Genomic DNA, 13,329 nt, shown 5'->3' on the forward strand with positions numbered 1-13,329 from the left:
GACCTGTAACTAAGTGGACCCTACTGACCTCTGAACCACAAAGTATAAGAGTGAAAAGAAGTGGGAGAAGCACACAAAGAAAAAGGAAGTGAATGCACTTTCATCTGGACTTCTTTCCTGCCCGTTATTACTGGAGCTGAATGGAAAAGAAAGACTGCTGTGCCTTTCCTCCCCCAACCTCAGGGATGGGAGGATTATAAATACTGTGTGTGTGGCTGGGAGAACAGACTGAACCATGAATCTTCAGGCTCAGCAAAAGTCTTCAAGCAAACGGACTGGGAAACGAGTTGCCTATTTTAATGAGCAGGACATAGCAGTGCCATCAAAAGAACCACAGCAGCAGCTTAAGGAAGGACAGTACTATGGTCATGGAGGGAGTATACCAGTCTCTCAAACTATGGAGATTTCTCATCCAGGAGGATTAACAAGTGCACCCAACAATGTTGCTTTGATGAACTCTGTTTACAATCAAGATAGGGGAGAATCAGTGATGATGCCCCAGTCAGTAACAGCTGTCAAATGGCAGAATTCACTAATGGGAAACCGGTTGCCAGAGAGGGGTGACAGCCACTGGCAGTCTCCACCTTCAATGTGGAACCACAATATGGTTTTTGGGGGCAACCCAAAAGGACCCCACTCCAATGCTGGTGCCCCGGGCTTCTATGGCCACCCAGAAGCCCTTAAAAGAAATCAAGAGAAAGGAGTGTTTGTGTCACAGCTGGATTTATATGGAGATGCTGTCCAGCAGATGATGTCCCAGAAGGCTCAGTTGGAGCAGCAAGCTCTGGTTAGACAGCAAGCTCAAATGAATTCTTTTCATCAAATGCAGAAACAGCAGCAGCAGAATCAAACTCTGCCATTGCAGCCTTTCCAACTTGCATTTGGCCACCAAGGCCAAAAGCAAGGTCTTCCTGAGCTGTTACATGTCTTTCAAGAAGCCCCAACTTCTTCCAGTCCAGCATTTACTGCACAACAAAAACAGCAAGCTCTTCCCCAGCTACAGCTCTTTGAAAATTTCTATCCTCAGCAGCAGCAGCAACAGGCTGCCACACAAGCCTTCGGTCTGCAGCAAACAACTTCCATAGCACAGCCTCATGTGGCAGCTGCAGCACCTCAGCATCACATGATGCCACACCAATTTCAGCAAGCAGAGAGGAACCAGGAGCTATTCAAGGCATTAACAGAGCAGAACCAACAGACTGTGCTACCTCAGACGCAGATTCCCTTTCCAAGAAGGTCACGGAGACTCTCCAAAGAAGGTGGCCTGCTGACATCTGCAGGAGAAGTGTTGACTTCTAAGCAGGCAGAAGAACAGCCTAGCAATTTATTTCTGCATCACTGGCAAACACATCAGCAAGAGGTCCCGTTACAGCAAACGCCTGAGTCACTGGCCCACAGTAAAAGTGGCTATTTGCACCCCAAAAGATTGGATCTGGGGCAGAAGGATGTCCTGGTGAACAGTGAGCAGTGCCAGATGGAAACAGACAGGCAAGCTGCAGCCCAGAATGGTAGAGATGAGGAGAAGCAGGCAGCAGCACCTGAAGAAAACAGTCAGAGAACTAATGATTTTCAGAGTGTCAGAGGTGGTGTAATCCAGAGTACCCGACGGAGGCGACGTGTTTCTCAAGAAGCCAATTTGCTGACTTTGGCCCAAAAAGCTGTTGAGCTGGCTTCTCTTCAGAATGTAAAGGTAAGGTATAGACCCTACCAATATAGCATATTTTACACTACAAAATAGGCCTGAAAGGAAAGGAAGTTATGTACATATGCGGGATAGGATGGTATCTTGAAGTGTGCAACAAGAGCAGCTCTGGTGTGGAGGCATGTAAGTTCAGCTGCTGTAATTCATAGATGTGGGAGAACAGAGACGTAGTATAGTGAAACCACTAAGGGACAGTTTTGTTTCACTAACACCAAACATTATTTTTGCCCATGACATGAAAATATGGATGTTTTCAGCTTAGTTCTCAACATGATCAGGAATTTTGAGAGGCAGGTATAAGCAGCTTACTTGTTGTCTTTTTACCAATTTAACATTCTCTTTCTTTTCTGTTAAAAGACTTAAGCTTACCTGCCAGTTTTTCAGTTTCAGCAGTTAAAGTGTTTCTAAAATGTGCTATCTAAAAATTACATAATGCAATTTATATGTTCAGTATTTCTCAAATATTAAAACTCTCAAGAAAGCTTCACTTACGTGAAGGACCTATACCAGACACGACAAAGGCCTGTCTCATGCAGCAGCATCCTGTTTCTAAGAATGACCTGAGGGCTGTAGAATGACCTGTCTGCCCACAGATCTCCTGTAGGACTTAATGGGGAAGAAATTTACTGCTGACCGATTTGGTAGTTCACTACTCCTAACCTTTTGATATCCCATCAGTCTAAACTGAACAATATATATTCCATATGGCAAGATGACAGAGTTCAAAATTACCTAGCCTATTGGGAGACAAGTGATAGGATTTTCGGAGTTGAGTGGGGGTTTTTGGAGGGGTTGTTTTTGAATGTTTACTCAGAGTTGTGGTTTGTCTAATCTTTTATTGAATGCTTCATAGGAGGCACACTTTTCCTTGGAAGTTTTGTTGCCAAAGGCTGATGAAATACACATTGCATGAGCTACTTTTACCTACACTTTTGATATCTGAGTTGCTATCCAATCAGACAAGAAAGGGAAGGGCATTTTATTCCCTGTTTTGTTCTCATCATCCTTTTTATCGTAGTCTGTCTGTCACTGTTTTTTCCCATCTCTTCCTTAGAGGAATGTGCTGTTTGAGTGAAAGAACTAAACTAATACACAATGAGCTGAATATCCTTAACCTACTCCGTCTCTTGGACCGTAGAAAGCAAACAGTGACTTGGTTGATGCTGTCTTCAATCCTTTTTGCTCTAACTCCAGTTGAAGCAGCAGATTTGATAAAGAACTGGTAGTATGTAGTACCGTGGTGTATTTGCTCATACTTTGCCAGCCATTGTGTGGTTATATTGCAGAAGGCCTGCAATTCACATTGCACGTGGATCACTAACAGAGTGTCAAGAAGAAGCAAATAGAGCATTTAGGAAAAGGCCCTGAGAGGTGAAGCAAGAAATTGGCCGTTTGAAGGCACGTCTGCTTGCAGTCTGATTCATAATGTAAAGACCAGAGAAATGTTTTGAGAGATGCATTTTTGTTCTTTGCAGTTATGCAAGCATAATGGCACTAGCAGAACTCTTTATGTTTAGATCTCTGCAGGTTTTCAGGATGAGGTTTTGAAAGACGATAAAGTTCTTACCAGAGGTCTGATGGATTAAGGTGTTGGATATTGTGTGAGGGAGAAAAAGAAAATATGTTTGCTGAACGAGAGTGGGCTGCTTCTCTTATGAGTGTCTTTCTTTTAAAAACAACCTAGAAGCCTTCTCTGCATAGGTTATCTGAAGAGTGTGTAGAAGGCCGTGGAGTTAAATTATTGATTGAAGAAGATAGCATTCATAATTTGAACCAGTTTTTTTAACATCGCAGTCTAGGTATGTGTACCTTATGCAAAAATAATATTCTGGACAGCAGTATCTGTCTACATGCAGTGTCACGACTGACACTTTGCACCAGGCCTATGTCTGCCTTTTTTCAGGTGATGCAAGCTTGTTGCTGCCTACAGGCTGCAGTCAATTCTCAACTCCTAGTTTAATTGTTTCAGTGTGACTTGTTGTCTTCTATAAGTACAGAAAACTTTTCTCAAACCTTAATGGTTATCTTAAAGAGTGTCTGAATTTAAATATTCCTTTATGGAAGGAAGACAGGTTTTGCTTACCTAGCTGCTTTCCCCTGGCACAGTGCAGGGCACCAGCTGCTAGGAAGGAAAGGAAGAAAAAAGTTTTGTTTGCAGAATTGTAGTTCTGGTCTCTCCTCTTTCATGGGCAAGCTTTGGTTTGACTGCAGACAGAGGCTGCCTCTCCTTGATGCAGATGATGCAGAATGATAGCAGAAAGCACTATGTGGGCAGGTGTTTTTGAAAAGCTGGTGTGGTTTCTAATCAGATCACAGATGTGGCCTTGGAACAGTACTTCCCGGTGTTGTAGTTGGGTTTTTCTGTGAATTCTAAGTTTTTTAGAAACAGCTTGAGGGATAGACAGGATCGATGCCGGGATGTCTGATGGGTTTCTGTGGATTTCCTGGAGAACTCTAGATGACTAGTTCATACCTCAGTATTTATGCAAGAGTCCAAATGAAAGTGCCACATGTTGCACTTGCTGAAGTTATCCAGCAGCCCTCCTGCCCCAAATTCTGCAACAGGGATGCTGAGGTAGCCAAAAATCCCCTAGCAGGTCCCATCCTTTCTGCTTACCTCTGAGAATAATCAAACAGCTGAGAAAGTATTTAGGGATCTGAAGCAAAAGGCTTAATTCCAAAATTTGTCATGCCTTTTGTAAACATTAGGTATGTGTGAACTTTTGTGATCAGAAAAGCAATGGTGTGGACCAGAACATTTTTAAGGATGTCTCAACTGTTATATTAAAGTCCCTGCTGGTGCTTTTTATCTATCTGCGCTACAATTCAGGTCTCCTATTCTTCTGTTGTCTTGGAGGGGTCATCTCTCCCATCTCTGAAGAGGAGTCCTTTGCTGATTGCCCCCCAGTTTTGAACACAAAAGGAGCATGGTAAACCAATCATAAAGCCAGAGTAAAGTGACACTTTTGGGTGACTGTGGCACTTTTGAACTGCCATAATTTCCTTCTTGTAGTCAGCAAATTAGTTCAGGTCTCTTGACCTACAGAGGTCTCTGTAGCACCCAGAAAGTACCTGAGATTTTTAGATTGGTCAGAATTTATGCTTGTTTATGTATTCACATTGTCATTACATGTTGCTGTACCCACCCAGAAAGTGGTGGAGGGAAGCTACAAAAATTAGAAGGAACCCCTTTCTGTCTAGAGTCAGTGGACTCCAGTGATGTCTGTCAGCATGATGAACATGATGAGTGCCCTCCAAACCCAAAATTGGTAGTTTTATGGGAAAGTACACGAGTGTCACCAGCCTGAAGTGAAGGCAAGTCCTCAGACCTCATTAATTTCTCCTGAGGCTTATTCTGGGACAATGGATGCCACTTGTGACTTTACAAGTGTGTGCTCCATCACTGTGTGGTAGAGGTGTACATCTGCAGTGTCTGTGAAGAAGCAGTCAGACTTGTAAACTGCAGAGTCAGTTACGGAATAAACCTTTCCGTGCAACTTAGCCCAACTCTAATAAAAGGTCTTGAAAGGAGGCAGTCGTGGATCTTCTTGATATAGCAGATTTTATGTGCTCAGTCTTGTTATCTGGCTTATTTTGAAGGCTTAATGTTTTCCAGAATCAGAAAAAAAAGTGAAGCAAAAAACTAGCTCTGGGTTTAGGTTTTTTTGCGTGTGAGAGATTTCATTAAGATATTATCATGGTTCAGTCTTCCCTGGAGCAGAAATCCAATATTTGAAATTAATAACCTGCAGTTTTTGGTCATTACTAAAACTGAAGAGCTGTTGTTGAAAGTTATAAAGCAGGACACAAATTCATATAGAAAAAAAATGTTAAAACATAGGTAGTGAAATAATTCTTAAGAATGACCTATATAAGTGTTCTAGCAGTTGAGACTACAGGCAATCCTCAAGTAATTCTATGAAATTTTAGTAACACTGCGAAATATTCTTTTTCCTCCAGTAATGCTTCCAAATCAATTTCAGCTTGCAAATTGCTTCAAGAAACTTGATATACACTGAAAGTGAGATGATATCTCATTTCTTACATAAGTAATACAGAATTTTTAGGAATCTGTTTTTCTTCTCAGGAGCTGGATAATTCAGAGGAGAAGAAGAGTGTGCTAGTAACAGCTCCAGGACCTACTGCAGCTTCAAAGAGTGTTGTGGAATTCGCCAGTTCTTCACCAGCTCCCAAAAAAGCTCGGGAGGATAACAGCCTTGTGCCTCTTATCATTCCTGTGTCTGTGCCAGTGAGAAAAATTGACTTGCAGAGCCTTGAAAAGGAAAAGTCTGAGGATGGAAAGCTCCAGAGAGGCCCAACAAATGATCGAGCTCCTTGTGAACGGAAGCCTTCTGTGATAGTCACTCGGAGGCGATCTAATCGTAATACTAACATGGAGACTTCGAGTCAGGTATGGATGGACTGAGAAACCAAAGATGAGGCACATCTGTTAGATTTAATCACACAGTTTTTAGCCATGAACTTTTCTATTAAAGTAGTCTGATCTCAAGGCTTCAACGTGGAATGTACGTAGTCAGGATTTTATCATAGTGTTGCCATATATTTGGGCATTGCTGGCTTTTCATGACCTACAGCTAATGCTAGTAAAGCCAGGCAGCGCCTCACTAAATTCATGAAACAGTGAATGAAGCCAGATGAGCAGTAAGACTAGAATAGTAGTCTGTCTGTGTCAAGAGTGCTTTCTTCATACATAAATACCAATAAATTCTAAGTAGTGCACATATCTCTCAATGTGACCAAAATCCAAAGTGAAGATTTATTCTCATGCAATTGAAACCTTTTACTGAGTTCTGAAGGTCAGTACTTGATAGTTCCCCTACAGCATGGTAGTGATGAGTGGATGGGTTGATTTTTTTTATTTTCCCTCTCCTTTATCCAGGAGTACAACAGAATGTTCGGATATCAGAGGAATGGCAGGCATCTGGGGAGGTTTCTCTGCATTTAAATGCTTGACCATCTAATAAAATACTGTTATATTGTCTTCTCCTCTCTTACCACTATTTGGTGTCACTGTGTATCTCTGTCAGGGTTCTGGTGTGTCTGTACCAGGATTCTGCTATGCTTTATTGTTCTATTTTAAAGCTGCCATGAAGGTTGGACCAGATGTACATGAAGTTCTTGTAAAATATAACTTCATAATCACATGAGCTGGAGCTGCTAACTTATAGTTCCTGCGTCCATTTCATTCCATTCCATTCCATTCCATTCCATTCCATTCCATTCCATTCCATTCCATTCCATTCCATTCCATTCCATTCCATTCCATTCCCTGTGTTCTTCCTCTCACTTTCCCCTTCTGCTAATTGTTGAGACATCCTCCAACTGTCTTATCCAGATTTTAAGCTGCTATGAAAAAATGTTCTCATCTCACTGAAGTTTTTCAGACAACCTGAGATTTTAAATTAAATCAACAATGCAATTTTTTTTTTTCTAATAGAATGAAGATGCTGTTCCAAAGGATGAATCAGAGGGCTTTGCCCGAAAACCAAAGCAGCGGCCAAGACCCGAGCCACTCTTCATACCACCAAAAGCCGGCACCTTTATTGCACCACCTGTTTATTCCAACATTACTCCATATCAGAGCCACTTACGGTCACCTGTCCGTCTGGCAGACCATCCTTCAGATAGGAACTTTGAGCTACCTCCTTACACTCCTCCCCCAATCCTTAGTCCAGTGAGAGAAGGATCTGGGCTGTACTTTAACGCTATCCTCTCTTCAAGCAGTCATTCAGTTGCACCTCCAATGACACCCAAAAGTGGTCACAGAACTCTGCTTAGATCAAGTAAGTTTCATTTTAACCTTGCATAATTTATGATTAGGAGCATAATTTATGATTAGGAGCTGTGGAGCATTAGGGGGAACATCATGCCCTTAGGAGGTCTGTTTGTGTGAAACTGGAGCTTCTTCCTGATTGTTTGGGGAGCTGGAATAGAGGAAATGCAGTGTTGCTCCATCTGGGCATGGATGTTAAGATGGGTTCACAAGCAACCTGCAACACCCCCTGCTGACGTTCTTGGGAATGAAAAGTCAGTTCCTCTCCCAGATTGTCAGTATCTTGAGCTGAGGGGAGGAGGGCAAGTTCCTGGTCGTCTGGAACTCCTTTATCTAGCCTGGGAGTACCTTTTTTCGGAAAAGGACAGCTCTGATTAGATTTGCAAGCTGTGTGAAAAGTAAATCTCAGGTGTGAAGCTGAGCAGTTCTTTCTTCTTGTTGCAGATAGTTCAGAAGTTACCCCTCCGATTCTTACGGTTGTGGGGGAAGCCACCCCGGTCAGCATTGAACCGTAAGTAGCCAGTAGAGTCAGAGTCTCTTAGTAAAAGTGCTTCTTTGCTTCCTCCTAAACCTTCAAGCTGCTCCCTGTGCGACTGATGTATCTCTTAGAAGCATTGAAACTATTCTTATTAGTGGTTCAAAATATACGTTGTCTTGATTAAAAAATACACCATATGATAAATAGTGTTTGTTTGGGCAAATGTAATTCTGGTGACATTAACTGCTTTCTATTGATGCTCACCTGTCTCTGGGCTGAATTATTGTTAGTTACCAAAAGGGGAATCTGTCCTGTATTGTTCTTTGTATGCTGTGTGCTTGTTTTAGGGTGGGAAGATGATGCTCCTTTAGAAGAAGGACAGAATGTCCTTGGAAAACTGGGGGTAGCTCTCACATGGACTGGTCAGGTCGCAGGTGTGTTGTAGCTGCAGCACAGCTGTGAGCACTCTGCTCTCTGCTCTCCCCTGGGCGAGCTCAGCCTGAAAATGCTATGGCCAGTGGCATATGGGGTGCCCTGAGCTAATCAGCCTTGTGGTCATTAGCTGGCTGTGTGCTGGGAAACCTGTGGACACAGCAGCAGTAGGGAGCACAATCTGGAGATGCTGAAACTGGAATTGTGAGTTTAGACTTGGTGTCAGTCCTGCTAAACCTGAGCAGAGCTGCAAATATCTCTGCACAGCCTTTGCCAATGCTCTGAGAGTGTTATCAGTTCAAGCTCAGTACTGCGGAATTACAGCAAGGTAGTGTAGTTCCAGTTCATTACTATACCTAATTAATTATCTCCTGCAAAATGTAATCATGGAGATGCATGGCTTGGAAGCACCCATATGGCATAAAAACACCCACATGGCTCTGCATCTGACTGTGCAGTCAGGAATCTCTGCTCTAACTCTGCAGCATATCCCATAACATTTGAGATATTTAACTCAAACTTTCCCCAGGTAAATACAACGCTTCTTTTGTTTCTATTCAAAATTATTTGTATTTTAAAAAGGGACTGGAGCATTTGCTGACAATTTTTTTTCTTGCCCTTTTCCCATTCTGCCTTCTTGTTTCAAGGTCAGTTTTCCACACTTGTCACAGCAGCCTGTCCTGAGCAAATGTTGCAATTGTAGATTTTGATGGTAGATTTTTCTTGTAACCTTTGCAAACCTCCTCTAGACCAAGCCCATTCATTGAAATAAGCACATTTATTGTTGAATGAATTTATTTTGGAAGTTGCCTAATTCATCTCTTTCCCATTGGTTCGTTAATCCAGGGCAACTTCTTGAACAGTGTCCCTCTCAGGTCTTGATCTTTGACCTCTCTGTGGTGCAATTGTCTTTCTTGTTGGCTTAAATTGCTGAAGTTAATGACATAAAGTTGGTTGTGATTTTAGTTGTGTGTGAAAATTTTCATATTTTCAAGTTAATGTTGCTGGTAATTTCAAACCATGGTATCTTAGTAGTGCAAGTTCATTTCCTTTTGCTAAAAGGGAGTTATGTGCAGTTTTGTCTTACTGTCATCTTAAGTCTTACTGAACAGATGCTTATGGAGGTAAATTGCTTTTAACTTTTAATGACAACAGATTATTAACCTGGTGTCATTCTGTGTTTGGCAGCACTGTTGTGGTCTGTTATGTAGACATGTCTTTCTTAAAGAAAATGTGGCAGGAAGCACTTTTTTTTAGAAGAAAAAAATGTTTAATTGTCAGAAGTTGACTCTTAACTTGTGATTACCCAATACAGTAGTCTTAATTGCTTGTGTTTTGCCAAGCCTCCTGTTAATGCTTCTCAGAAGGTTATTTAATTGCAGTGATTTGAAATAGGAAATGTGATAATGAAGCTTAATTCTTTGTGAAATGGTACAAATGGCAGCTGTTGTCACAGATCCTTGTGTCATGCTGGTTTTGTAGTTCAGTTGCACCAACGTCTTGGGGTCACTGCTGAAGTAGGCAGCCTTATACCTGTAGTGCATCAATGTGAACTGCCTTCCCAATTCAGAGGCTCAGTTCTGGATGTTGTCACACTCGGCTCCCATGGCATCCCAGGAGCACCACTGGCGCTTACGGGCAAGAGCTCTTGATGTATTGAAGTCTAGACTTAATCAGTAAAGGATAATACAACTTGAATGGATCTCTGGAGAGTCATTTTTTGCAGTAGAATTCTGGTTTTATTTGGGCGTTGCAGGCACGTAATGTAATTTTTAGTTTTCTGTAGCCCAGAGATGTCATATTCCAAGTTCAGTTTCAAAATGAAAAGCAGCTTTCAAGATGGCCCACATTCTTTCCCTTCATATCTTCCAGCTGTCTCTTTCTTTCTCAGAAGTGAGGTCAGAGGAGTCTGTGCCCTGAGAAACGAAATCTCCCAAATTTCCCAGTGCAGTTTTTACTGCAAAAACACCTTTTTACCTGTTTCCAGGTGGCAGCAGAGTGTCAGTTTCAAGCAGTCATCCTTTATAGGGCATAGAAATTATGTAGTGAAATTATGGATTATAATCCATAACCCTTTCCTCCCTGTGAAACTGCATGCCATAAAGTAAGCAAGACTAACAACAATGAGTAGAAGACTTCAGATGAACATTAATCTGCAGTCCCTCTCAGTGTGCTCTGAAAGGAGGGCTGCTTTACCAGGATGGTTGCTTGCCTTTGCTTTTTTAGCAAGGTCTTCTCAGTCTTGCATGAAATCTCTTGCTTTTCATTTTTAGTCTAGATTGTGCTTTTACTGTCCAAGATGAATAGGACAAGTGAAGGAAAAATAGAAAATTATATAGTATTATAAACAGATTTTTGTACCTGTAAAATACTAAAAATCAAACTTTAACGTTTTCTTTGGGTTCTTTGTTCTTCTTTGTTCTCTGTTCTTGCATGTTCCACTTTAGTGTGCATTTGAAATGAAATTACTCCTGTTTACCAGATCCTGAAATACTTATAGCGAGGGGCATCAGAGATGCAACATTTTCAACTGCTTTAGTTCATCCCTGCCCATGGCTGTGATTTGAAATGTGTGGTGTCCCTGTTGCTTTACATTCAGCAGGTATTGGAAATAGTGTTTTTGGGGGAAAAGACTGGTAGTATGTGGCAGCCTGCCTAAAACTTCCCTGGTTACATCTGTCATGCTTGATGTCATCTTGCCATCCCCTACTGAGAGGAAGTTAGCATCAGTCTGTGCATCTAGCAGATTCTGAAGGAAGGAATCCAAGAAGCAATCCCACCCCACTTGTGTGGAGCTACTGCTGAATGGGTGATGAAGTTGGAAGAAGCATATAGGGTAGTTAACTTCTGCATCTCTTTGTTTACACATGGACTGTTCCCCTTAAGGATATCTGGATCTCCTATAGATGAAAAAAAAAAAAACCAACCAGTTTGCAAAATATCTTTTTATGTGTGTTAGAAGTCAGTAATTCTTTCGAACACGGGCTTTTCCAACACGACATCTTATGATGCAAGTGTTTCATGAACAATACCAAAATGAGGAATTGGGTGGAAAAGGGAATTAAGATATGTGCTTCTTCTCCTTCCATACCCATTTCTTCCCGTTTGATAACACAGTCTCTTAGGACTTCAAAACACCATATTGAAACACTTGCTGGTAACTCTCTGGATTTTTGTACAGGTTATGTGTTGTCTCAAGGCTTCCTCACTCTTTTTCCAAACTGCTTTTCATAACAGACATGTGTGTGTAATTTCAGAGGACGAGAAAAGTCTGGAAGTTGGCATTTCTCAGAAGTTTTTGTTATTATTCCTTATTGCACTAGATTACACTCTTTCTCTGGTAATTGTGCTAGGTGTGGGGCACCAAGCCAAGACTTGAGAATTACAGCACACCTTGCCCTGGGTGCAGGGAGTTTTACTTTTTTTTTTCTAGTGAAGCAGCTCCAGAATTTTATCATCTTCTGGGCACTGCTTGATCTGCTCTCTACACAAAAGAGCTTCTTTCTGTATACTTTACTATGTCAAGAGCCACCAGTGTGGTTGAATGAGGAGCACTTGCATTAAGTACTTAGTAGAACAGTCTTTCACTGGGGGTTCTTACCCACCTCTGTGCACAAAATCATGCTTGCTAATGCAGAGTAGAATCTCTGTGGATGGTCACTTGACTTAAAGCAAATGTAGAGCTTTGTGGGTTTCATGTAGTGAAAAATCTGTCTGCTAATTCAGATGTAAAAGTATGAGATTGCTGCTGAAAGGATAGGATTTGGTACAAAATGAGTGATGCAGGTTTCATTGTTTTATATTTTGGGTTTCAGTTCTTAGAAAGAGTACCTAGAAGACACCAGCTTGTGTCAAGGTAATAAAGGACCAAATTTTGATCCTGCTTTGAGTGGGAGGTTGGACCAGATGGCAGTGTTTAGGTTGAAAAGGACATTTGAAGACAGTTCAGTTGTTGGCTGACAAAATGTTAATATTAAAATTGGCTTACCTGTCTTATGCCTGAGGAGCAAGCTTGCCATAAGAGAGCCTCTCAAAAAGTTATGATTATTGGAAGCTAATAACTGTTCTTTGAGCAGCTATTAGGGGATGCTAATTTAAATACAGTTTCAACCTATGCTGATAAAAAAATGGAAACTGGGAATAGATGTAAAACCTCCCAACTTCCAAGTTACTTATGTAACCTACAACACTGTTGGTGTTATATGCAAGAGCCTGCATTTGTATATGTATTTGTTTCTTAGTTTGGTCTTCATTAATGTTTCTAGCAGAGATGGAGACTTCCTGGGCATTGTAAAGATGGCCTGACTGTAACATTTTTCTGTCTCTGCAGGCGAATAAATGTAGGAACTCGCTTCCAAGCAGAAATCCCATCGCTCCAAGACAGATCTCTGGCAGAAGCCGATGAACATAAAGCAGAGCTGGTGTGGCAGCCATGGGGTGACTTGGAAACCAATAAAGTCACTCAAGAGAATGGTAAGAAGGTGGAAGGCTGTTAAAGAGGGCAGAGTTGTCGCAGTGGTTGTAGGGGTAACCATATATCTACTGTAGGCATAATTAAAAATCTTTTAGAGCTGCCATTCAAGTTACATGTTTGAGTGGTCTTGAAAACAGTTTTAGGAGCAAAACTTGTTTATCAGATTGCATGTATGGGGCAAGGGGAGGCTGGTAGGATTGGTTCTTTTAATTGTGAAAAAACTGGGACTGTTGCTTCTGTCAGACAAGAGCAGCCTTTTGCACAGTGAAGCTTCCTTGGTTTTGTTAACATTTGAAAACCATGCACACTCAACTCTGTATTTTTGAGGGATGTTCTAGATGTAATAGTATTTCAAAAAAACCAAGTTGTAGACTGAAGTCAGGATGAGGAAGCAGGAGTTGTGGTGGCAGACCTGGGGAGCTGACTGCTTCTGTTACACATGGGTTGTG

General features: G+C 41.5%; 1 protein-coding gene across 3 annotated transcripts in view; it reads left to right on the top strand.

The window, feature by feature from the left end:
- The window catches only part of MIDEAS (mitotic deacetylase associated SANT domain protein), a 54,479-nt gene that overhangs the window by 29,578 nt on the left and 11,572 nt on the right, over positions 1-13,329 (top strand). For all 3 annotated transcript variants that reach the window (XM_038136901.1, XM_038136903.1, XM_038136904.1), the window contains exons 2-6: positions 1-1,690; positions 5,790-6,113; positions 7,161-7,506; positions 7,941-8,007; positions 12,737-12,879. In XM_038136901.1, coding sequence (XP_037992829.1) covers positions 236-1,690; positions 5,790-6,113; positions 7,161-7,506; positions 7,941-8,007; positions 12,737-12,879 — 2,335 coding nt within the window. In that variant the 5' untranslated portion in view covers positions 1-235. The remainder of the gene's footprint in view (positions 1,691-5,789; positions 6,114-7,160; positions 7,507-7,940; positions 8,008-12,736; positions 12,880-13,329) is intronic.

This window comes from Motacilla alba, chromosome 5 (assembly GCF_015832195.1).
Source record: "Motacilla alba alba isolate MOTALB_02 chromosome 5, Motacilla_alba_V1.0_pri, whole genome shotgun sequence".
Lineage (NCBI taxonomy): Eukaryota > Metazoa > Chordata > Aves > Passeriformes > Motacillidae > Motacilla > Motacilla alba.